At 44.2% G+C, this 25561-nt stretch overlaps 2 protein-coding genes across 2 annotated transcripts in view; both read left to right on the plus strand.

Moving 5' to 3' along the window:
- Positions 1 to 12625, plus strand: part of Nup133 (nucleoporin 133) — a 47633-nt gene extending 35008 nt beyond the window's left edge. Inside the window, exons 20-26 of the mRNA XM_051201830.1 lie at positions 1052 to 1210; positions 3144 to 3279; positions 5512 to 5630; positions 7442 to 7522; positions 9256 to 9320; positions 10472 to 10560; positions 12410 to 12625. Coding sequence (XP_051057787.1) covers positions 1052 to 1210; positions 3144 to 3279; positions 5512 to 5630; positions 7442 to 7522; positions 9256 to 9320; positions 10472 to 10560; positions 12410 to 12546 — 786 coding nt within the window. The 3' untranslated portion in view covers positions 12547 to 12625. The remainder of the gene's footprint in view (positions 1 to 1051; positions 1211 to 3143; positions 3280 to 5511; positions 5631 to 7441; positions 7523 to 9255; positions 9321 to 10471; positions 10561 to 12409) is intronic.
- Positions 12626 to 16792: 4167 nt separating this feature from the next.
- Acta1 (actin alpha 1, skeletal muscle) lies at positions 16793 to 19978 on the plus strand. The gene is made up of 7 exons (XM_051201837.1): positions 16793 to 16963; positions 17966 to 18106; positions 18200 to 18524; positions 18719 to 18880; positions 18995 to 19186; positions 19342 to 19523; positions 19600 to 19978. The coding sequence occupies exons 2-7, from the start codon at positions 17978 to 17980 to the stop codon at positions 19741 to 19743; spliced, it is 1134 nt and encodes a 377-aa protein (XP_051057794.1). The 5' UTR covers positions 16793 to 16963; positions 17966 to 17977; the 3' UTR covers positions 19744 to 19978.
- The last annotated feature ends 5583 nt before the right edge of the window (positions 19979 to 25561 follow it).

Raw genomic sequence — 25561 nt, forward strand, 5'->3', positions numbered from 1 at the left:
TTTAAATTCTGTTCTCTCCTTAAAGTGTAAGACCTTTTAGGAGCAGGGACATGTGAGTGCTTGAGATGTGAACCAGGTGTCCTCACAAGCAAGAGAAAACTTGCCTGTAGAGAGCTCAGAGTGCTCATACAGGCTCCTGCTATTAGCAGTTTTGACGGCAGCTTCCTGTTTTTAGACAAAATACCTATGTCCCTATTTCAATGCTGCCAGGGTGATTTTTACTTAGCCAGTTTATCCCATAAGTTAACATTGTAAATGCCTGTTCCCCTCTACTATCAAAGGAATTTTGTATGAAATTCAGAGCACCTCTACAGGTCCCTCACAGTACAGTTGTAACACCCAGAGAGAACCTGTCTGAGCACATGGTCTCAAGCATGCCATGTTGCTGAATCATCTCTCCAGGCCTCATACCAGTGCTTCTTAGCAGGATCCCTACTGAGCCAGCCAGAGGCTAGTCAAGAAAGATGGCTGAATTCAGGAGTAGGAATGCATTGTCTATGATGGATAGACACCATATGGAACATATGTGTGTAGATGTTTTGCCTGCATGTATGCCCATACACCATGTGCATGCTGTGCTAAAAGAAGCCAGAAGAGGATGTTGGGTCACCAGGAATTAGAGTTAAAGACATTTGTGAGCCACCATGTAGGTGGACCTGGTTCCTCTGTGAGAACAGCCAGTGATTTAAATGCTGAGCCATCTCTCCAGCCCCAACACAAGTAGGTATTCTTAGAATACAGGCTTACTTGCTAAAAGATTCTATCTGGGGAACTGCAAGGTGGCTGGCTTAGTGCTGAGCCTGATGACCTGAGTTAGATTCCTAGAATCTACGTGGTGGAAAAAGAACAAACTCTTCAAGTTGTCCTCTGACCTCCACATGTGCACCATGGCATATCCATGTGTGTACACAGTGCACACGCACATACACAAGTAAATGTAAAATACTAATTTGAAGATTTCTATTTGGAGAGCTTTGAAAAGGACTTAGTATTTTATATTTTTTAAGCTGATTTACTAACTGTTGATACATTCTTATTTTATTTTTTGTAGAATTTTTCGGACTTTCTCTTTCGTTGGTATCTGGAAAAAGGAAAGCGGGGCAAATTATTATCTCAACCCATTTCTCAACACGGACAACTGGCAAATTTTTTGCAAGCCCATGAGCATCTCAGCTGGTTACATGAAATTAATAGTCAAGAATTAGAAAAGGTAAGATGGTTTAGCTATAAGAAGCAGCTGGTTGTGTAGTTTGTTTTTTAATTAATTTGAGTCTTAGTAATTAAAGTGTTGTTTATAGCCATGCAGCTGATAAAGGGTTAGCATCTGGACTTTCTCTCTTCTCACTGGAGACAAGGTCTCACTATGTATGTAGCTCTAGTGGACCCACGGCTCACTATGTATACCAGGCTGGCCTCAAGTCACAGAGATCTACTTGCTTCTACCTTCTGAGTGCTGGGATTAAAAGTTTGTGCCACCATAACTGACTTAAAATTCTTTTAGATCATTTTGTGTGTGTGTGTGTGTGTGTGTGCGTGTGCGTGTGTGTCTGTCTGTCTGTCTGTCTGTGTCTATGTGGGGTGAAAGGTCAGAAGACAATTCAAGGAAGTTAGTTCTTCACCATAGGTTCTAGGAATTAAACTCAAGTGGTCAGATTTGGTACCATAGCCATCTCATAACCTTTCATATAAGTTCTTATGGTATAGTTATGTTAATTAGCCTTATTTTTGAACTTCATCTTGCACTTTGTGTATATATGTATATATATATATATACATATATGTGTGTGTATATATATATATATATGTATATATATAGTAGTTAAGATGTGTCAACATACAGTTTTTTTTTAAAAATACTATTAATGGATTATTGACACACATACTTCCTGTCCAAATTTGCTTTCTGATGCAGTGATAAATAAACACTGTGACCAAGAACACTTAGGGAAGGAAAGGATTATTTGACTTACACATCCTATTCACAGAGATCATTGAAGGAAGTCAGGACAGAAGCAGAGGCGGGAACCATAGAAGAAAGCTGTTTACTGGCTTGTCTTTAGGCTTCCATTCAGCTACCTTTGTTATATAGCCCGAGTCCATCTGCCCAGGATAGTACTGCCCACAGTGGGCCCTCCTACATCAATTAGCACATACATGCTCATAGGCCTGTCTGAGAGACACCATCACTCAATTGAGATTTCTTCTTCCCAGGTATGTCTTAAGTTTGTATCAAGTTGACAAAAATCTCAACAGCACACCTCCTATTATTCTCTCACATCATTGGAATGGTATTCTCTTACTTCTAATACTCCAAATGTAGGTCACTGTACTTGGTCTATTACAATTTTTTTTTATGTGCATTGGTGTTTTGCCTATATGCAAGTCTATGTGAGGGTGTCAGATCTTGGAGTTAGAGACAGTTGTGATCTGCCATGTGGGTGCTGGGAATTGACCCCAGGTCCTCTGGAAGAACAGCTAGTGCTCTTAATCTCTGAGCCATCTTTCCAGCCCTGTCTATTATAATTTTTAAAATTTACAAACATTTTATATAAAAGTCATTGGTCTTTTTTCTTTCTTTCTTTCTTCTTCTTTTTTTTTTTTTTTTTTTTTCTTTCTTTCTTTTTTTTTTTTTTTTTTTTTTTTTTTTTTTTTTTTTTTTTCTCCTTCTAATGAAAATTCAAATCATGGGACTCAGGATGATGGCTCACGAAGTAAAGTGAGTAGGATTCTGGGAGCCTGTTTGAAAAGCCAGACCTGCAGTGCACACATATACATGTAGTCTTATATTGGAAAGGCAGAAATAGGCAGATCCTCGGAGCTCACTGGACAGCCAGCGCTAGTCTGTGAGCTCCAAGTTCAGTGAGAGATCCTGCCTCATAAAAGAACTCAGAGAGTGACTGATGAAGGCCCCAAACATCTCCAGCCTGCACACACATATATGCATGTGCAAAACAGGAACACATACACAAAACTCAAATTATGAGTGAAATTAGAGCTTGTGACAGGGTGCTCAGTGAATACAGAGTTGTTACGGAGCCGGTGTTTTTTAAGTTTCCCTTTCCGGTCCACTTGAGAGTTCCATGTGTATTACTTAGTGCTTTAGTGCTGATCCTCTTGTGATTTTCTTGTTTTGTTTATTGTAGGCTCATACAACACTGCTCGGTTTGGCAAATATGGAAACCCGTTACTTTGCAAAGAAAAAAACCCTTCTTGGCTTGAGTAAGCTGGCTGCATTAGCTTCAGACCTTTCAGAGGACATGCTGCAAGAGAAAATTGAAGGTAAGAGGAGGTCAGAATGAGAAGACACACAAGTCAGTTGCACTATGACTACCTAAATAGTTGTTCCAGTTTAGCAGGAATGCTTTTACCTATTTTACTCAGTGTCCATACTTATCACTCAGACATGTACTTGGAATCATCAATACCATTATTATTCTGCTGAGTAGGAAATAAGAGGATCCCTGGGGCTTGCTCTTCAACCAGCCTAGCCAAATTAGTGAGCTCCAGGTTTGTTTTTAAAGACCCTGTCTGAAAAATATAAGGTAGAGAACAATTGAAAAAGACATCCAATGTCAACCTCTGGCTTCTGCACACCTACAAAAGCTAAACCATTGAGTTGAGGGCTTGGAAAAAAGATAATCCTGTATTTTCAGTGTCGGTACACAGACCTCTCAGATAAGACAAGCCCATGCTGTGGCATGGTCATGTGTGTCATCACATGTATTCTTTTGCCAGTGCTTAGCATCTCACCACAAAGAAACAGGACATTGTACACTTACATCAGCCTGGTGTCCTCATAGTTAATAATGTGAAGACAAAAAGGTAAACTGTTGTAGAAGAAAGGAGCCAAGGCATGTGGTGACCAAATTAGCATGAGCATGAGGCCCATGATTGGATCTTTGGTCATCCTTCAACCAAACAACTGTGATGAATATTTTGGGAACAACAAAGAAAACTTGAACTTTTTGTTTTCTTCTTGATATTGGGTCTCACTACGAAGCCTAGGCTGGCCTTGAACTTATAGCCCTCCCTCATCAGCCTCCTGAATGCTGTGAATGAACAAATTTAATATTAGATGATATTATCATAAGCTTCTTAACATAGGCTTAATAATGCTGTTTTTGATTAGATGTCCTTTTTCTGTTTTTTGTGGTTTTTTTTTTTTTTGTTGTTGTTGTTCTTTTTAAAGACAGGGTTTCTCTGTGTAGCCCCAACTATCTAGAAACTCAATACTCTATAGACCAAGCTGGCCTTGAGCTCAAGATCTTCACCTGCCTCTGACTCCTGAATTTGGGAGTAAAGTCGTGTCCTTATTCTCAGAAATACGTACTGAAGATACTGAGGTACTCAGAATTTAAATGCCATAATGCCTGCAGCTTCCCTCTAATAGAAGGAGGGTGGGGGGAGCCAAGCATGGTAGCGTACACCTGTGATCACTGCACCTTGCAGGCTAAAGCAGAACTGGAGGTTTAAGGCCTGTCTGGGCTACATAGTAAACTGAAGGCCAACCTAGGCTATGTGAGACCTGTCTCAAAAAAAAAAAAAAAAAAAAAAAAAAAAATTGAAAGAGCTAGATGTGGTTGTGCATGCCTTTAATCCTACCACTTAAGAGGTGGAAGATGGCAGATCTAGGTCTCAAAATTAAATAAATAAATTTTGGTTATATGAGTAATTCCTATGGAAAATTTTAAATTATGGGGAAGGATGCTTTGTGTTTGATTGGAGGTTCCAGAATCTCTACTGTGATTTTTGGTTTCATTTGCTCACTGGCAGTTTGTGGACACTGGTGTTGTGTGGGTAGAGATGCTGTGTTTCTGTCTATTGTGACTGCTGTGGTGGACAGACGGCAGTTCATGCCCCTTCTCCAGCAGCCCCATGCATGCCTCAGGGCAGAGAATCTGTAACTTGCAGGAACCTGGAACTGTACCCGATGGGGTGTTCTTATCTGTTAATACCTGGCTGCACATATACCCAGGTCTTGTTTTTTCTCTGATATATTGTGGTTTCTGAATGACACTGCCATGCTCTTTTACTGAGCTGCCCTGAAGTAGCGCCTGCAGCTTGGGCTCAGACCTCCTGAAGTACATAAGTAACTTTCTCTCTGCATAGCTGCTTTCTGCTGCTGTGCCATGTATAGACATTGGATCAATGAGTAAATATGTTTCCAGCAGTGAAGAATAAATGTGGAGACTCTGGGGTAGCAATGAATTGCCTTTAAGAGTTGTTTAGAGGTTGTTGTTGTTGTTGTTGTTTTGGTTTTGTTGTCTTTTAGTTTTGGTTTTTGGTTTTTCAAGATATTGTTTCTCTGTGTTGTTTTGGAACCTGTCCTGGAACTAGCTCTGTGGACCAGACTGGCCTCAAACTCATAGAGATCCGCCTGCATCTGCCTTTCGAGTGCTGGGACTAAAGGCGTGCACTACCAACACCTGGCATCAGTTGTTTGGTTTTTAACTTGCATTTGATTGATGATAACACGTGAAATTCTCATCATTGTCTGTCCTTGATCACCAGCAATGGCTGAGCAAGAGCGCTTCCTGCTACACCAGGAGACCCTGCCAGAGCAGCTCCTGACCGAGAGACAGCTGAGTCTTAGTGCAATGCCTGTGTTGACTGCACCACAGCTCATCAGTGTAAGTGTTGTATATGTCACAGCCTTGTCCTGTTTCCACACTTAGAGCAAACCTGAGTTTTGTAAGCCATATTTTGGTGTGGAACTCCCAACAGGATTCTTTCCCTCCTCCCACCTGTCAGAGACCTTTCCCCTAGAAAAAGCATGAAGAATTAACAGGATGCAGCTCTCCTGGCCCTTCAGGTAGTCATCCAGGGAACTAGTAGGAATCATGGTAGTTTGCTTTCTTAGAATAGGAGTGTGTGCTATGAGGTAACTATCCTCCTAGAATGTTACACTAAGACTCTTGTTAGCAAAGGTGTGTATGAGGAACTAAAATGCATAAGCTTCAGGTATTGCCTTCCCCTGTTTCCCGGCAACCTAATGATCTAAGGCAAGACCAAAGCATCTAGGTTGCGTTAGATGAGCAGCTGGTGTTGTATGCACACTGCCTTCCTCCTCCTCTCAAGCATTTCATCCTGAGTCTGCTCTGCTTTTATTAAAGAAAAGCAAACAGTCCAGAATCTTCAGTGTAGGCCACTGTTGGCAACAGAGCTTCTGAGTGGTGCTCTCTTCTGAGAGAGCATTTACTGGAGAGATCTAAAATGTAGGCTGTAAGTACCATTATTTTATGTGTCACTAAGAAGGAAAGTGTGGTGCTGGTCTTGCTCAGACACATCCTTTTCAATGCTTCTCACCAGTTTCAAAGGTGGAGACAAAGGGGTTTTGCAAAAGTATTAGGTTTGAGCCTGTGTGGCAATGAAAAACTGGGTTATTTATAAAAGATTTTTATATTGTTAAAGGATTATATACAGTTTTTAAAAATTAAATTGTCCTATTATATATAGTTGGTAGAAGATATGAAAAATTCATATTAATATTTTTAATCAAAAAGTTTCATTAAAAGATGGCAGGATTTTGAGGAACATGTTCAAGTTAACTGGCATCTAACTCACCAGGGAAACTGGGTCACACAGGAAGTGTTGGTTTACTTCTTTTACAGTGTTGAACATTGGAACTCAGGGCCTCATATGCTAGGCAGGGACTCACCACCAAGCCTAGTTGTATGCTAGGTTGTAGTTTCTAAAGCCATTGAAAGAGTAGCAGCTCAAAGGCCATGTACCTTAGTACATGGTATTGCAGGAATTTATGTCAGAGATTGTACATGAAAGCCTGAGGAAAAGTGTGTACTTTGTTGTTGTTCTTCTTCTCTCTCTCTCTCTCTTTTTTTTTTTTTTTTTTTTTTTTTTTTTTTTGTTTTGTTTTGTTTTGTTTTGTTTTACGAGACAGGGTTTCTCTGTATTGCTTTGGAGCTTGTCCTTGCTCTGTAGGCCAGGCTGGCTTCAAACCCACAAAGATCCACCTGCCTCTGCCTCCCGAGCGCTGGGATCAATGGGGTGCACCACTAACATCCAGCCTGTACTATATTCTTTATCTAAGAATATAAGTTTGCTAACATTTTTAAAAAGAATGTATATCTCATTATATAAATTTGTTTCTGGTTTAGAATATGTACTATTTGCCAGGCGGTGGTGGCTCATGCCTTTAATCCCACCACTCAGGAAGCAGAGGCAGGAAGATCTCTGTGTGTTCAAGACCAGCCTGGTCTACAGAGCAAGTTTCAGGATAGCCAGGGCTACCCAGAGAAACACTGTCTCAAAAACAGAAAAAATAATATGCATTGTTAGACAATTTGCTATAGCCAGAATATAGCTCCCAAATGTGTCATTGTTCTTGGCTACAAAAATATATGCAGATTATATAAAAGAAACCAATGATTTATGTTCTTCATAAACTTTCCTGGGTAATTGTCTACTTTGGAATTTGTTACAGCTGTACATCTGTGAGGAAAACAGAAGAGCCAACGAATATGATTTTAAGAAAGCCTTGGACTTGCTAGAATATATTGATGAGGTAAGAAATCACTCTATCTGTTTATAATCCCAGCACTCAGGAGGCAGAGGCAGGCAGATCTCTGAGTTCGAGGCCATCCTAGTCTAAAGAGCAAGTTCCAGGACAGCCAGGGCTACAAAGAGAAACCCTATCTTGAGGAAAGAAAAAAGAAACGAAAAGGAGGAAAAGAGCTTCCTTTGGTCAGTCATAAAATGCCCTCATGGAAAGATTTGATTTTGGTTAAGAGTCTAAGGTTGTTTCCCTGTGCCCCTTTGAAGACAGACCGACATCCAGACCCAGTTCTAGAGAATCCTCTCCCATTTCCAGTTGTCTTTTTCTGTGCAAGGGGGGGAAATTGGGGATGGGTATGTGTGTGTTTTTGTGTGGAGTACAATTTGCCAGAGTTGGTTTTTCTCCTCCTTAACAGGTGGGTTCCCAGGAGCAAGTTCAGGTCATTTGCCTTTTTGGCAAATGCCCATACCTGCTGAGCACTGGTCCCTGAATTCTTTTAATGGAGCTTTTAATGTCTGAGGGTATTCTTCTTCTGTAGCCTCCTAATGGAAGCTGCCCTTCAGCTTTCAAAGGTCAGAAAGCAAGTGCAATAGGATCAGTGGTTGTGTGATGAGTTGTTTGGTAGGCTTACGAGTCATAATGTTAATTTCTCGCCCCCCCCCCCCCCTACACACACACCTTATTTTGTTGTGGAAACTACTCTCAACCCAGACAGGGTTTCTGCCTGCATACATTTAAGTGCATCATGTGTATGCAGTGCCTGCAGAGGTCAGAAGAACGTGTCAGATTTCAGATTCCCTAAAACTTAATTTACAGACCTGCCATCTGGATGCCAGAAACCAAATCCCTTTGGCCTATTTTGGGATGGAGGGTGGGGGGCATTTGAGACAGGATATTGGTATGACCACAATCCTTACTTCAGCCTCTCAGCTGCTGAGTTCACGTGTGTGTGTGTGTGTGTGTGTGTGTGTGTGTGTGTGTGTGTGCGTGTGTGTGACCATACCTGGCTTTACAACCTTTTGGGTTTTTGTCCTGTGTTCATTCATGTTTATGTATGCATGTATACATCTGTGCACATGGCTGTGGAGGTCAGGACAACGTTGAGTATCAGCCTCCGGAGCACCATCCACATCCCTTGAGACAAGGTCATTTGTTAGCCTGGAGCTCATCAATTAGATTACACTAGCCAGTGAGACCCAGGGATCCTCCTTTCTCTCCCTCCTCACTGCTGGAATTACAAGTGTGCATCACCACACTGAACGTTTTTACATGGCTTCCAGGATCAGATCCTGATAGTTGCAAGGCAAACACTAGGATTTCCCCCTTGCATAACCCCTTTAATAATCTTAACCTCTTAGAGTTCCTGGTGAACTCAGAGTGATCTGAAATCAACAATACTGGCACTTTAAAGAAAGAGGGGAAAGGAGTCTGGAAAAGGTGTCTCAGTAGTTAAGAACACTTGCTGCTTTTGCAGAGGTCCCAGTGAGCTCCCACGTGGCAGTTCATAACCATCTGTAACTCCAGTTCCAAAAGATCCTGTGCCCTTTTTCAGCCTCCTTGGTCATATACTTACATACATCCAATCAAAATATCCATAATGTAAAAAATAAATTTTAGAAATAGTGGGTGGTGGTGGTTATAAATTAGTGCAGAACAACAGTGTTAATTAGGGGTTAGTATAATTAAAGTTTAATGTACATTAAAGCTTAGCTTTAATCAAGTTGTTCTGTTTTACTGTGAAGGAGGAAGATGTGAGCATCGATGATCTGAAGCTGGAGATCCTGTGCAGAGCTCTGCAGAGAGATGAGTAAGTCCTTGCTTGGGAATCAGGTCCATAGGCAGGAACTGCTCCCATCAGAGCTGTAACTTGGTGTACAAGATGGGCCTATGTGCTTCTGGGTATTTCAGCGTGCTCTGAGCATAGTAGTAGTTTCAATGGTGATCTCACTGTTTTGTTCTGGTTTTCGAAGCAGGATTTCCCTGTGAGCCCTGGCTGACCTGGAACTCGCTCTGTAGACCAGGCTGGCCTCAAACAGAGATCTGACACTCTGCCTCTTTAAAGATTTAGTTAGTTATGTGAGTGTCTTGCTTAGTGTATGTCTGTGCAACACAGGCATGCCTGGTGCTCACAGAGGTCAGATGACAGACAATTGGGAGCCACCATATGGTTATAATTTTGATGAGAACTTCCTGTCCTACTTTAAATTTTTTGAAAACTACTTGTGTGTGTGTATGTATGTGCAAGTGTGAGCAGGCCGAAACACACATGTAAAGATCAGAGAATAACTTTCTGGAATCGGTTCTCTCCTTCCACCTACCTACCTTTACCAGGTATCAATCTTGGGTTATCAGACTTGCATGGCAAGCATTGTTTATCCACTGAGCCATCTTGCCAGCCCTTGTTCAAGCTTGAATTTTAGGTTGCCTGTGGTTTGTGTATCTTTAGCACCAGAAAGCAATGCTGTGTGTTCATGCCCACTTGGAAGAAAGCCATTCTTTTTCACCCTGTTCAGGAAAGACAGCATTTTAAGATCCTGACTAGATTTGTTACTTGAAGCATTGTCTTCAGAGTGATGCCTCACACTGGGTATGATGAAATACACATGTAATTCTAGCACCTGAGAGGCAAGGTATGGAGATCAAGAGCTTAGGGCCAGCCTGGATCACATAGCAAAATGCTTTGTGTTCCCCCACCTCCTGGGGGAAAAAAATGCCATTTTAAAATTGTGTGGTGGTGGTAGTGGTGGCATAGCATCTGCTGCCAGTGTATCTTGGGTCAAAACAGATTTGTATGTGTCCCACATTTGAAATCTGTTATTTTGATAACTTGAAGTGGGAGTCACAGAACTTGACACTCTATCCCACGGCCATCAGGAGAAAGCCACAGTAGCTAACAAAAACTATTTGTCTCAGTTGCCATGATGATTCAGTAGTTTCCCTCCTGGTTTTCTTTTCCAGCTGGTCTGGTTCAGATGGCAAAGATGATCCAATTGAAGTGTCTAAAGACAGTGTATTTGTGAAGATCTTGCAGAAACTTATAAAAGATGGTAAGTGGTTTGTTACCTGTTAACTGTCAGAAATTAAATGTTGCCAGCTCTCAGGAGGCAGAGACAGGCAGATCTCTGTGAGTATGAGGCCAGCCTGTTCTACAAAGGGCATTCCAGAGCTACACAGAGAAACCTTGTCTTGAAAACCAAATAGAAAGAAGAAAGCAATGAAATCTTGCTCGTTGGTTTTGGATACCATGGGAATTGGGTGTTGCCAACATGACATGGCACAGCTTGTTCTCAATGAAGCTACTTTTCTACTCTGCACTATGGGGCCAGGGTTAAGGTGCAGTACTCCTTCAGTAACACAGACTCTGGTTGTAACAGCAGAAGTCCCATGTCAGGCAGCTCACAAGTGCCTGTAACTCCAGTTCCTTAGTAAGCAGAACTCTCTTCTGTCCTCCATAGTCAACCTGTACACAAATGGCACAAACACATACACATAAAATAAAAACAAAGCCTGATGAGCCATGTCAGCAGGGAAAGACACTTTGACCAAGCCTCAGGTCCTGAATTCAATCACCATAACCTGTATGGTGAAAGGAGACAACCAGCTCCCAAAAGTTGTCATCTGATCTTCACACAAACACACTGAGAAAGTGTAAAAGGACTAGAGAGTTGGTCCATTAGTTAAGAATATTAGTTCAATTCCAGCACCCACATGGTGACTTACAACTGTATGTAACTCCAGTCCCAGAGAATCTGAGGTCCTTCTCCCCTTTGCAGGCACCAGTATGCATGTGGTGTACATCTATACTTGCAGGCAAAACACTCATACACATAAAACAAGTAAACCTAAATAAATAAATATTTTTAAGGGAAATGTAATTTAAAAATTAAAAATTGGCTGGAGAGATGGCTAAATAGTTAAGAACACTTGCTGTTCTTCCAGAAGAGCTGAGTTTGATTCCCAGCCCCCATGTGGTAGCTCACAACTATCTTAATTCTATTTGTGGGGGATAGAATGCCTGGCCTCTGAAGACATGGGGCACACATGTACACACACAAACATGCAAGCAAAAATAATTACATGGATAATTTTAAAAAACATACATCTTTTTTAAAGTGAAATTGCAGGATACTTATACACATCTATTGTGGACATTAAAACTAAAATTCAGTTTAGAAATAAAAATAACACAGTATGTCTTATGACTTTGTTCCTAGTCTAAAGCAGTAAGAAAAATTCTATTTGTGCTAGCTGGTGGTGCACACCTTTCTTTAATCCTAGCACCTGGGAGGCAGAGTCGGGAAGTTCTCTTGAGTTCAAGGCCAGCTTGTCTACAGAGCAAGTAAGTTCCAGGACAGCTATAGCTGTACAGGAAGGAGAAATCCTTACTGAGAGCTGGAAGAACAGGCACCCAGGTTAAACAGACACCTTTACGGTATTGTGGCCAGCTCTGTGACAGTATTTCTATTATATTATTCCCCAATTAGGGTAACACAGAAATGACTATTAGTTGAAAACTTCCACATTGAAGAAATGCCTTTTGAGTTTTTGAAATAGGATTTCTCTGTGTGGCTCTGGCTGTCCTGGAACTAGAACTAGTTCTGTAGACCAGGCTGGCCTCAAACCAGAGATCTGCCTGCCTCTGACTCCTGAGTGCCAAGTGTGGGATTAAAGGCATCTGAAAGAGTAGAAAATGACAGTTGCAGACTACCACAGACCTCACCTGGAGTGGCTGCTTTGACCAGTGAGAGCCTCCAGGTGGCACTGACGAGGCAGTTGTCAGACCAAGGGCACTGTGACTGGGAGGAGGCTCCGATGTGGGGCGCGTTAATGACCATCACCAGCCTCTCATTCACTGGGGAGTCTCTGAAATCATGAGTGTCTGTGTTTTGTTTTCAGGCATCCAGCTCAGCGAATACTTACCAGAGGTAAAGGACCTACTTCAAGCAGAGCAGTTGGGAACCCTGAAGTCCAATCCTTACTTTGAGTTTGTTCTAAAAGCAAATTATGAGTATTATGTCCAAGGACAAATGTGACATTTGTAGAAATTGTTGTTTTAAAATTTGTATAAATAATTGCTTGTAAAAAATTTGAGATAAAAAAAAATCAATTTGAAGTTTATATGATTTCATCTGTGGCAGCCAGGTTTTTTCACACTTTATTTGGGAGCTATACTATAAAATGGGGCAGGACCCTAATTTTCTTTCAGTTATAAGATGTCTTCTTCCCATTCCCCACTTGAAGTCAGCCTTGTTTCTGTGTGGCTGCTCTTTCTCCAGCCTCCTTTGGTGCATTGAGGCACTGCCTCCTTGTGCACAGTATGTCTGTTTTGAGGATTGTAAGGTTGAGTCAAGTTTGGTGACATGTACCTGTAATCCCAACACTAGAGCCTGAGACAGGAAGATACTGAGTTCAAAGCCAGGCTGGCCAGCATAGCAAGGCCTTAACTTGAAAAACAGAAAAGATTGCCTCGCCCACCCCTTAGTTGGTTATCCAATGATAGTCCTTAAATAATATACATACAAGTAATATTCTATGGACTGAGCAGGTTGTGTTTATATATTTATGTCAACAATTAAAAGAGGCCATGAATTTGAGAGCAGGGAATAATATGAGGTGTTGGAGGGAGCATGGGAAGGGGAAAATGATTATATTTTAATTTCAGAAAATTAAGGAAAACAATGTTTTTCAAGATTGCCCTAATCAGTCTCTGGAGTCACTGACTGTGGATGTGGTACACTGAAGAGTCTCTGGGATGTTGGTATCTCCTTAGATCAAAGCCATCGGGAAGTACCTACTTAGCAAAATGAATGTCAGATTTTACTGACTTACTATGTGACTGAGAAACCAATACAGAGGGTCTTAACTCTTGAAACTTGACAGCTAGTAACTCATTGAGAATGTTCTTCACTTTCTACATTGATTAAAACAAACAACAATAACAAAGCATGAAGATAAGGTCTTTATGTAGCTAGATGATCTGGAAATCACAATTGTAGACAGGCTGGCCTCAGACTCACAGATTCACCTGCCCGCTAAGTCCTGGGGTTAAAGGACACCACACCCATCAATAATGGATGAATCTTAATGAAAGTGTTTTAGTGAGTAAGATGTTTGTGCGGCTTTCTGAGCTATCAGTAAATTGTCTCTGCTACCAAATATAGTTGTTGCATTGGCTGTAATCTCAGTATTGACTCAGTGAGCCTGAGTCTATGATTTCCTGATTGTTTCTAGTTTTGCCATAGTTGGTCCTTTCACAAACACTTCTGCTCATGCATGTTGTTCTGTAAACCCCAGTGAGGGGCCCTGGCAGCCTGTATGGGCGTAGAGGCAGAGATTTCATTGTTTTATTCTCTTGACTGGCTGCTATGGGAAAGGCCAGCAATCTCCAAGATGGATTCACGGCATCTTAGGTTATCATTGTCCCATATTCTTGAGTGTTTCCAGGCTAACTACAGTCCCACTACAGCCTCCCCACCCACTCCCATTCTGTCCTCAGAATGATTATTCATGTATAAAAAGTTCACATGATGTAGTGGCACATGCCTTTAATCCTAGCACTTGGGAGGCAAAGCTAAGTAGATCTGAATTTGAGTGCTCTAAGCCAGCCACTGCTGTATAGTGAGACCCCATTTGAAGATGACAAGAACCTACATATTAAATACAATATGTACTAAAAAGTATATATACATATAGTATGCACATATATATTATATGAATATATTGCATGTGTGTATTATACAGTATATACATATATAAAACAAACTTCTTTTTAAGGTAAGGTCTCAGTATGCAGCTCTGGCTGGCCTCAAACTCTCAGTCCTCCTGCCTCGGCCTCCCAAGTGCTAGGACTACAAGTGTGCACCACTATCCCTGGCTAGAACATTTTTTAAAGGCATGTGGAAAGTAACTGTTTAACCAGGAAGCCTTGGGTTCCTGTTTTGAAGTGGGCCTTGGACTGTATTGGACCACCTTTTGTTTTATATGAGGTGTGATGAGTACTTTGCACACCTTGGCTCTGTTCTCAGTCAAAGCCTTTCCAAAAGCTTTTCCTCACCTGCTAGGATGTCAGGTCCCATGTACAGGAGTGCATTTTGATGTACCATGGCCTTAATAAAAACAAGGGGTGTGTTACTCCATAGAGCCAGTTTCTGAGGCCAATGTATGTTTCAGCAGGCAAGCACAGCAAGCCTGGCAGCCCAAGTTCAATCCCCAGACTCTACATGAGAGTGGAAGGAGAGAACCAACTCCACAAAGCTGTCCTCCACCGCCATGTGTGCACCTTCCTGTGGCTCTGTGCTGCTGCCCATTGCACTGTTAACCTGTTACCTGCCCTGTGTATCTCTGGGTAGTGTGAGGGCGAATAGGGTGTGAGAAGTGAAGGGGCAAAGTAGAGAAAAGAAGTGTGAACATACCAGCTCTGCTCACAGCATTGGGAGGCCAGCAGGAAGATGGTGAGTGAGTCTAGCTAGGATTCCAGAGAAAAAGACCTTGTCAGAAAAGGAAGAAACTGCAGCTGAGGTTGGAGTGTGCACCTACCTTGCTCACCTGCTTGCTGCTCTGCCACGTGTGGTTTCCTAGAGTTCAAAGACATTTGTTCAAGGTTGACTTTGGATGTGCTGAATGTCATACTGAGCTGAGAAAACTTTGTAGTGGGATACTAAGAGTCACAGTGAGCGGACTTACTACAATCTGGGGCAGTACTTACAGCCCAGCTCCTCTGATGTCCAGGGAGGGCATCAACACATTTCCCCCTATACTCATGACCCAAATAAATGACTCCCCAAAACTACGTACTATGCATTTGCTGCTTGCTTCTTTCTAATAGTTCTGTTGCCCCAGCAGAGAGTAAAGGCAAAGCCACAGAGCTAATGATGGCCCTGTTTGGCTGTGCAGCCCACAGTTTAGGAAGAGCTGTGTGGGAGTCTGAAGGAGCCTCAGCATGCCTCTGCCCTCAGAGGATCTGCACCTGTCCCAGCTGCCGAGTTCCACTCCAAATGTGAACAACTATTTTGGGAACGCTTAAGCCATCAGAAAAATGAATGGCTCCATGGTGGCTTGTCTGTGATGTACCCCTCAAAGTATGTCGCCTGGTTGGCCTCAGAACACTTTCTTGGTTTTTCTTGTCCTCCCTGCCCAAAATGAGACAGGCGCCAAGAGACAAACGACCTCTGCTCACCCCCACCCACCTTCCATAAGTAGCTCCTAGAAACCCAGAGGCAGATCCCCATCTATTAGCGGTATAAATAGAATCCACACAAGCCTGGCAGGTGGTGGATCCAAGGTGGATGGAAAGCAGCCGGACAGACAGGCATCATCCTCTAAATATAAAGATGATTTTGCCTTGGAGAAGCCACTCCTGGGCTCCAGTGTAAGGTCTTGGTGCTCCTTAGAGGGGACATCCGTCACCATCTCTCCGCCTCAACCCGCTCCAGGCCCCAGTAGTTCTGGGTGTGACTCTTCTTTCAGACCAGGGGAGGGACACAGTGCCACCCAAGGGGATGGGGTAGTAGCATTTGTGCAACCCAGCCAACTAAATGAGAGTTCTGAAGTTAGGAAACACCCTCCACAATCTGATCCCTCTATTCAAGAGTGCACAGCAGAATGTAGGGGACAGCTCTAATCTGGCCTCACATGCCATGTGCTAGGGCCATAGAGTCCCGATGCCTCTTCTCCCTGCCACCTCCTCCCCCCTCCAACAGTTGTCTGCCCTGTGACAGCTGCATGCTCACACTGACTGACATTCTGTGCTGGGGGGTGGGGGGGAGTAGGGGATATGTGGGTCAGATCTCTGGATTGGGGGGATTTGAAGTGGGAAGGAATATGGAGTTCAAATGTGGAGCCTTTTTCCCATACCTACCTGGAGCCTGTGAACCCTCCCAGCTCACCTGGCCACAAGGACTCCCTCCCTTGGGCTTAAGCAACAGGCCTTGGTAGCCTAAGTTAACCCATAAATGGGGTGTAATATGTAATTTCAGGGATCAGGTACCTTCTCAGTGGGTCATGTACCCAAGGTGGGCAGAGCTGAAGAGACCTTTGAATCAGGTAGAGTTTGGGAAATGCAGACCAGTCATCTGCAGAAACAGTGACCTTTGGCCCAGCACATCCCTGCAGTGAGCATTGGAGCCAGTTGGGAGGGGCAGACAGCTGGGGATACTCTCCATATATGGCCCGGTCCGGTCCTAGCTACCTGGGCCAGGGCCAGTCCTCTCCTTCTTTGGTCAGTGCTGGAGACCCGGGCGGGGACCCAGGCTGAGAACCAGCCGAAGGAAGGGACTCTAGTGCCCGACACCCAAATATGGCTTGGGAAGGGCAGCAACATTCCATCGGGGCGGTGTGGTGAGAGCTCCCAGGGACTATATAAAACCTGAGCTAGGGGACACGCAGTCACACGGACGGACGTGAAGCCTCACATCCCACCCTCGGCACCCAGGGCCAGAGTCAGAGCAGCAGGTAGGGTCCAGGTTGGGAGGGTAGCTGTTTAGCCTTGGGCCTCTGTCTAGCCCTGCACTCTGCCCTAGAGGCAGACACTCTTAAATAAGAGGACACTTGACTCTGCAAATTTCTCCAAACTCATCTCCAGCCCTTTTGAGCTGCTGACTTAGCATTCAGGATATACCTGAGGCTCTGATTATCCACCTACTACCACCCCATATTCCACCCTCCCCTCACTGAGGACTAAACCCAGGCCCTCCTGCAGGGGAGCGAGCCGGTGCTCTTCTACTGAGCCACATGCCAGTCTCTGGCTGGTTGAGCTTTCTCTCCCTGAAATATATTTATTTTCCCTCTCTATTTTCACCCCTCCTCCCTCCTCTCCCTTTCTCTGCTGGCACCAAATCTGGGTCCTCTCCCACAGAGCTACACCCCTACCCCTGGGATATTCATTTGAAAACGTGTTTGGAGAGATTCAGTGTTGTCTCTGCCTTGGGGCAACTACCTTCTGAGCCCAAAACTATTCTAAATATTAGCTGGCAAGGCTTAGCTAATATGCTTTGAACAGGAGACAGGTGGAAGTGTCCTTTCTGAGTTTGGGATGTTGTGGGTGTTCAAACAGGCAATTTCTCCATAACTGGGATGGTATTACCCTTCCCTGGGCAGTGTCCTCCACCGTCTCACAGGACAGGCAGGTGGGCAGTGGGTCTTCATGCCTTCTTCACAGATGACATTGGGAAGTAGAGAGGATGGCATTAGTGCCAGCTGTGGCGTGAGGATAGAGGGTCTTGGCTCTCCAGAGGATGTCCCCTGCATACCTAGTTGGAGGACATGTATGGTCCACAGACTGCTTCCATTAGCGAAAACAGACTTGAGCTGGGATAGCAACCTCTGGCCCTCTGCCAGAGGCTGGGGAAAAGAGTCTCTGGACCTCCAGAGGGAAGGTGGGTTGGGCAGAGTTTTACCCTAATCCCCCCCCCCACACACACACCTACACACTAATCTATGGCCTTGTCCTTGCAGAAACTAGACACCATGTGCGACGAAGACGAGACCACCGCCCTTGTGTGTGACAATGGCTCTGGCCTGGTGAAAGCAGGCTTTGCCGGGGATGATGCCCCCAGGGCTGTGTTCCCATCCATTGTGGGCCGCCCCAGACACCAGGTCAGTCTGCTGGCAGGAAAGGGTAGGTTCACTGAGTATAGCCCAAGCTTCCCCCGATATGTAGTAACAAGTGTCTGATGTCTCCATCTACAGGGTGTCATGGTGGGTATGGGCCAAAAGGACTCCTATGTGGGGGATGAGGCCCAGAGCAAGCGAGGTATCCTGACGCTGAAATACCCCATTGAGCATGGCATCATCACTAACTGGGACGACATGGAGAAGATCTGGCACCACACTTTCTACAATGAGCTTCGTGTGGCCCCTGAGGAGCACCCGACCCTGCTCACTGAGGCCCCCTTAAACCCTAAAGCTAACCGTGAGAAGATGACCCAAATCATGTTTGAGACCTTCAACGTGCCTGCCATGTATGTGGCCATCCAGGCGGTGCTGTCCCTCTATGCCTCTGGCCGTACCACCGGTAAGAACCCATATATGGCCCACTCCACTCTGGGCCAGATAGTGTCCCAACATCCCAGCCTACCTTCTTAGTCCTGTGCCCTGCACCGGTCCCATCCAATCCCTGATAGCCCTTGCCTTACCCCGGTGCTGTGCCACTGCCCCTGCTCTTTCTGCTGGTCCTCTCCGCTCACTCACTGCCCGTCCCCTGTGCAGGCATTGTGTTGGATTCTGGGGACGGTGTCACCCACAACGTGCCTATCTATGAGGGCTATGCCCTGCCACACGCCATCATGCGTCTGGATCTGGCTGGACGTGACCTCACTGACTACCTGATGAAGATTCTCACCGAGCGTGGCTATTCCTTCGTGACCACAGGTGCGCGTGCTTTCAGTGCCGGCTGAGGGCGGGCTACGGAGGGCGAGCCGCGGAGGGGAGAGCATGCGCCCCAGACCTTGCACTGAGACCTCCCTATTGCTTCTGCCCCTGTAGCTGAGCGTGAGATCGTGCGCGACATCAAAGAGAAGCTGTGCTATGTGGCCCTGGACTTCGAGAATGAGATGGCCACAGCTGCCTCCTCCTCCTCCCTGGAGAAGAGCTACGAGCTGCCTGATGGGCAGGTCATCACCATTGGCAATGAGCGCTTCCGTTGCCCGGAGACGCTTTTCCAGCCCTCATTCATCGGTGAGCCGCCTGCCTGTTAGGCTGGTGTGCCAGGATTTGTCCAGTCCCGTCCCGTCCGGTCCCCCCTCGCCCCCCCCCGCCTCCTCAGAATACCAGGTCTCAAAACACCGGTGGCCTTAGTGTGATTGCTCACACTTCCTCTTCCTGGGCACCAGGTATGGAATCTGCGGGGATCCATGAGACCACCTACAACAGCATCATGAAGTGCGACATTGACATCAGGAAGGACCTGTATGCCAACAATGTCATGTCAGGGGGCACCACCATGTACCCTGGTATCGCTGACCGCATGCAGAAGGAAATCACAGCTCTGGCTCCCAGCACTATGAAGATCAAGGTGGATGGCATGCCTAGTTTGGGTGGAGACCCAGGGGCGGGGGGACACGCAGGCACCTAACACTCTTGTCTTACAGATCATCGCCCCCCCTGAGCGTAAGTACTCAGTGTGGATCGGTGGCTCCATCCTGGCCTCGCTGTCCACCTTCCAGCAGATGTGGATCACCAAGCAGGAGTACGATGAGGCCGGCCCCTCCATTGTGCACCGCAAATGCTTCTAGGCGCACCTTCATCTGTGTACACTCTCTCTCCTCAGGACGACAATTATGCTGCGGTTGCAGAGCGGCCCATCCTCCGCCATGCTCCATCGATGCCACTGCAGCTGGCACCTGGTTTTGACCTGTACATAGATTGACTCGTTTTACCTCATTTTGTTATTTTCCAAACAAAGCCCTGTGGAAGGAAATGGAAAACTTGAAGCATTAAAACCAGCCATTCTGTTTTGCTGCAATAAAATGTGTGTTGTCTTTATTTACTGGGAGTGGGGGATGGGCAGGAGAAAGACTCACCTCTCTTGTCACTTTTCAAAGAACAACAACTGGGTGCGCTCCTTAGAAAACAAAGTTAAGAAGTTAATTCTTCTCACCCTTACCCTACCAGTTTTCCTTCTGGATCATAGCCACTCCCCCTAGAGGGGGCTGGAGTGGCTTGTCTGGTCCCTGGCGGCTGCTGGGTGAGGCATCTTCTTCCCCCTTCACAGCTCGCTACAAGCGGCAGCCACTGTTGGCTGACTCAGCGGGCGCTGACCGTGGTGCTGCCCGGAGCACCTCTCAAATCTGCCTCATGCCAGGACTGGAAATTGGGTTCTCAAGTCTAACCAAAAACTTGTATTCTGCCTGTAATGAGAACTCTTAACAGTCGCTGTCTCTTCCAAACCGGGAAGTCCTTTGCTCCCTTCCCATCAAATGTTGGTGTCTCAGAGAAGCTACTGGGAAGGAGTGTGAGGAAGGGTTTAGCGTCTAGAAAGGAGGTGGCTCCTGAAGGCAGCAAAGTCCAAGGTTGGCAGCCAGATTCACAGAAGAAAACCTAAGAACAAAAATTGATCACCTCTCACCATTTTTAAAGATCTATCCCAGTGCCTTGAGCATCCTAGGATAGCACTCTACTATGGAGCTACATCCAGCCACCACCAAATGTGATACAAAACATGACAGTTTGAAATCCTACAGGAGATAGATAAACAACACCTGCATTTATCTATGTCTTAGGCTCTCATATGAGTCATCCTCCTGCCTCAGTTTCTCTATTGCTGACATTGCACCAGTATCAGACCCAACTTGCTGTTAAAAGTAGCTTTCTATTCCTAGTCAATATTTACAAAAGCAGTGGTTCAAATTAAACAGATGCCAACTAAATGAAGGAAACAAACTCACTTAGAAGCATGTTTACAGATAGGGTTGTTTATGCAGCTGGGGGATTATTTTCTCCTTTCTTTCCTATTGATAAGATCCAGAAGTTTCAAGGCCCCCCTGGACACTGATCAGAAGAACTGTCTTCTAAATAAAGCTTCAGGCTTTATTGCAATGATCACAGGGTACTAGGCTTTCTGAAAACCACCTTTTGTTCTACCTATTATAAAGGAACATTTTAAATTGGCTGTTTTCTAGCTATACAGAGGGACTCAGCATTTATTGTTAACACTAAATATAAATAGGGACTCGGCATTTATAAATAGGGATGTCTGACCTGCTGACACACAAGGGTGTCTTTAATGCTGAACAAACCTCATCCACAACCCTAATACTTTGCATAGAAAATTGCCCAGGAAAGCATCAGTATTACCTAAGATAGCTTCCATCTTGAGGGTGTTTGAGCCAGAGACTTAAGTATGCCCATAACAGATAATGAGTCATTTCTCCTTCAGTGATAATCAACCAGTAAGCAACTAGAGATATTTTGAAGCTGACAGAAGTTTGAACACTCTGGAATAGAATGGTTTCCTTGAGCACCATTCAGAAGTTAAGATCCAATCTACCAGCAAAAAGGGGACAAAAATATGAACTGTATAATTTCACTCAAGATATGTCAAGCATAAAATTGCATTTCTTTTCCTTCACGTTCTTTGAAAAGAAGCAAGCATCATACATTTTGTTAGTGTTCCATGTCTTTTGTGTTCTTGGAGAAAGTTGTCAGTGTTGTGGGGTATTCACCAGAGAAGGCTGCTCAGATTTGGATTAAAGCCAATAGAAAGTCTTTATTAGCTGGCCAGTGATGACACTGGGTCTTTGGAATTCCAGCATAGTCCTGATTCTTTCTCAGGGTGAGCTTTTAAGCGCACACACACACACACATATTCTGGGTTGGTATAGTTCTGTTAGCAAGAACAATTAGCCAGAAGCAGAACTACAGAAGTCAAAAAGCAACGAACGTGCCAGTCCTAAGTATTACTCAAGGAAAAAACATGAGAGGAATTTTTGTTGTTGTTGTTCCCATTACAGAAACATACACATGCTCAAGTACACACACCCACACACAGATGCACACACACACACTGGATGTGGCTTCACATGCCAGCAATCCCAACACTAGAGAGATAAAAGAAGCATTAGTTCAAAGTCATCCTAGGCCATACGGTCAGTTTACGGTTAGACTGATCTATATGAGACCCTGTGACAACATAACACAGCACAAACTATGTCACCACACACACACACACACACACACACACACACACACACACACACAAAGAAAAGAAATACAGTGGGAGCTGAACCTGTCAGTGTGCACTCAAGTAACATTTCATCTTCCCTGGAGCTCTAGCTTAACAGTGGGAAGAAACAGCACCATCATTAAGAAAACTGCCCAGGCAGAGGTGACTCACATCCCTAATCCTAGCACTTAGGAGGCAGAGGCAAGCAGATCTCTGTGAGTTTGAGGCCAGCCTGGTCTAAAAAGTGAGTTCCAGGCAAGCTAGGACTGTTACATAGAGAAGCCCCCATATCAAAATAAATAAATAAATAAATAAATAAATAAATAAATAAATAGGAAGGAAGAAAGGAAGGAAGGAAGGAAGGAAGGAAGGAAAAAGGCAAGCCATGTGCAGCAGGCCAGGTGAGATGTGGTCCAATACCACTTTAGATACTACAAAGGAGCACAGAACAAGAGCAGAGAGAAAGTATAGCCAACAATCTTAGAAAAGTGTCAGTGTTCCCTCATTGCTGTTCAACTCCTTCCATGAACCTGGGGAATTTTACCCCAAACTCTACTGTTATGTGGTTTGTTTGTTTGTTGTTGTTTCTAGTGGGGTTTCTTCTCTCTAAAGACAGAGGATGACCTTGAACTTCTAATGCTCTGGGACTTACTAAACTTGGCATGCCCTGTTTATGGAGTGTGGGGCATAAAACCAGGGCTTCCCATATGTTATACAAGCACTCTACCAGCTGAACTCCAGTCCTAGCCCTGCTGCCATGTTTCAAACTGATGTTTCCTGGATTAAACATGAGCCTGCCAAGTCCCCAGGAGGACGAGCACCAGCTGGGAGGCCAGGGGGCTAGAAGGCCCTGCGATCTAAAGCTAGCACATAACATGTTCATGAGCCATCTGATTCATGAGAAAGAACAAAATGAAGGGCAAATTGACAAAGGAATTAGGTCAGAATAACAAATCACCACAAAGCTATCACGGGTTGCATAAGAGCTAGGGGATTGGGTTTTTGTTTTGTTTTAATTCTTCCATGTTACCTCCTACTTATTTTTCCAGCAAACATATGCCATGTTAACATTAAAATGTTAAAGTGAAATCAGAATCAAATAATTAAACAAAGGAAAAGGCCACACTATTGAAGCTACAGGGGCTCTAGTTTGGGTGGCCAGGATGATGTAATTATTCAGGGTTCTCCAAAGGAACAGAACCAATGGAATGTATACATATAAAGATGCCATGTGTTTTCTACAAGATTTATCTGGGGATTAAGGCTTTGGAGCTTAAGTCTATGCACAAGTATTATTGTTTTATTACATTATCTTATGTACACAGCTTGGATTCAGCTTTCTTTACTAGGATGGTACAATGCAGCAGTATTCTCTAAGCCAAACAACTGCTATCCTCATAAGACCAGCTGTGGATTCTTGTAAGAGATCACAACAGCTGGGTTTGTTGATTGTAAGTGCTCCTTTGTAGAAGCAGTAGCTATGGAGTGTCATTGGACCCTCATCTGAATAACTAGCCTTTCCTCCCAACCAGCTGTATGTAATTCTGTCCTAATCAGATGTGGCCTCTGGTTTGGGAGGTGGGGCTAGAGGATATAGGTTGGGAAAGACTAGGGAGAGGGGACCACATATACAGCGATGGGGAAGCCCTCATACATACTGGATGAAGAATACACTCCTTCCTGTCAGTAACTCTTCACTCATGCTCTGTAAGTAAGTTCAGTGGATTCACTGGTTCTCCCAGGGTGAACTTTGATGAAACCAGTTTGGTTTGTCATTGGGTTCTTATGAAGAGGGGACAACATTGCCCTCACCCCAGAGAAAAAGTTTTTATAACAGATGATAAATTCATTTCTTAATGTTATTATGTTGTACTAACCAGAGAAGGTTAGTACATTTAGAGACTTTTTAAAAGAGACTTTTCTTGAACTATATATTAGACCTTCATTTTAGTTTTGGTGGGTGGTGCTGGCTACATGCTAAGCTTTAAAGCCTGAATGCTACTTCCAACATGGAGTCAGTTGTGCTAAGGTCTTGGGGCCTACTAAAGTCTGGGGCTCTGTTACAATGTATCATGGTATTAAGACAGGAAAACAGTAAGTAAAAGAATGTTACAAAGATGCAAAAATGGAAATTGCATTCAGGAGTCATAGTCACACAGCTCTCTGAGTTCAAGGTCAGCCTGGTCTACATTGTGAGTTTCAGGATAGCCAGAACTACATAGTGAGACCTTGCCTCAAAAAAGCAAACAAACAAAAATGAAATTGCGAAACTGTTTTAGTGAGGAAGTGTTGATATGTGAAATTAAGATGGCTGGATGTTTCCAAAATGAGAAGGAAAACTACAAAGTTTAAAAGTTCATAATTTAATACATTCTTTTTCCTGAGACAGAGTTTCTCTGTGTAGCCCTGGCTCCTGAACTCACTTTATCAACCCGGCTGGCCTCAAACTCAGAAATTCTCCTGCCTCTGCTTCCTGAGTGCTGGGATCAAAGGCATGCGCTGCCTCCGTCACCACCACCACTCTGCTCCCTGCCTCTTTACTCCCCCTCACTCTCTTTCCAGTCATCAGGCAAGGACTTCTTTTCCTGCCTACATCTGGGTACTATACAAATGATTCTAAGGCTACCTCTGTGTGTGGAGGGCGTGGGGGTGAGGGTTGGGGAGCAGAATGTTAAAGCAGCAATGAAGGCCTGTTAAGAGAAAGGTCCTGTGGGTCAGAAGGACAGAATCTCTGGCCTAGCTGCAGACCTGACATTCCAGTGAGGCGGGTTGATCTCCTGGCCAAACCAACCACCCCTAGCAAGGCAGGCTCCTATTAAACCATGCCAATGAATAAGCAGAATAATTAATTCCTTGTAGTAGGGGCCTAACTCAGAGTCTCCCTGAGCCAGCTAAATAGGAACTCCACTCCCTCCCTGGAGCAGTTTCTCATTCCAAGATATAATAGAAAAAAAAAAAAAGTTCAACTCCTACTTAATGAGTTTGAAGAAAAATGTTTAAAAATAATGTGGGATTTATTAGAAACATTAGGTATTAGTATTTTCTATCAAACACAGTAAAACTTGTGTTTATGACAAGGAATTCAAATCTTTTATCTCCCCCACCTTGTAAGACTTATGCAAATGTTTTAATCTTCCTCTTTCCAACATAAGCCATTGTAGATAAACTGACAGGATTGAACATCTCAAGGGGAAAAAAATGCTTATAAGGAGCCTGGACTTCTCTTTGAAATCTGAATTTTCTAATCTTTATTTCAGTTTTTAGTGCTTAGCACTGAACAGGCAGGGAAATTAGGACTGGGGCTCCTCAAGGCCCAGGTAGGCTAGCTGTGCTCCCTAGGAGTTCCCAGATAGACCCAGGAGACAAGCATGGGGAGAGGGCTGAGTTCT

This window comes from Phodopus roborovskii, unplaced genomic scaffold (assembly GCF_943737965.1).
Source record: "Phodopus roborovskii unplaced genomic scaffold, PHOROB, whole genome shotgun sequence".
Taxonomy (NCBI): domain Eukaryota; kingdom Metazoa; phylum Chordata; class Mammalia; order Rodentia; family Cricetidae; genus Phodopus; species Phodopus roborovskii.

Excerpts from the sequence above, each read along its gene's own strand:
- Acta1 (XM_051201837.1), top strand. The coding sequence starts at position 17,978 with ATGTGCGACGAAGACGAGACCACCGCCCTTGTGTGTGACAATGGCTCT. Across the intron at positions 18,107-18,199 it reads TGGGCCGCCCCAGACACCAG|GGTGTCATGGTGGGTATGGG; the intron begins GTCAGTCTGCTG and ends CTCCATCTACAG. Across the intron at positions 19,524-19,599 it reads CCAGCACTATGAAGATCAAG|ATCATCGCCCCCCCTGAGCG; the intron begins GTGGATGGCATG and ends CTTGTCTTACAG.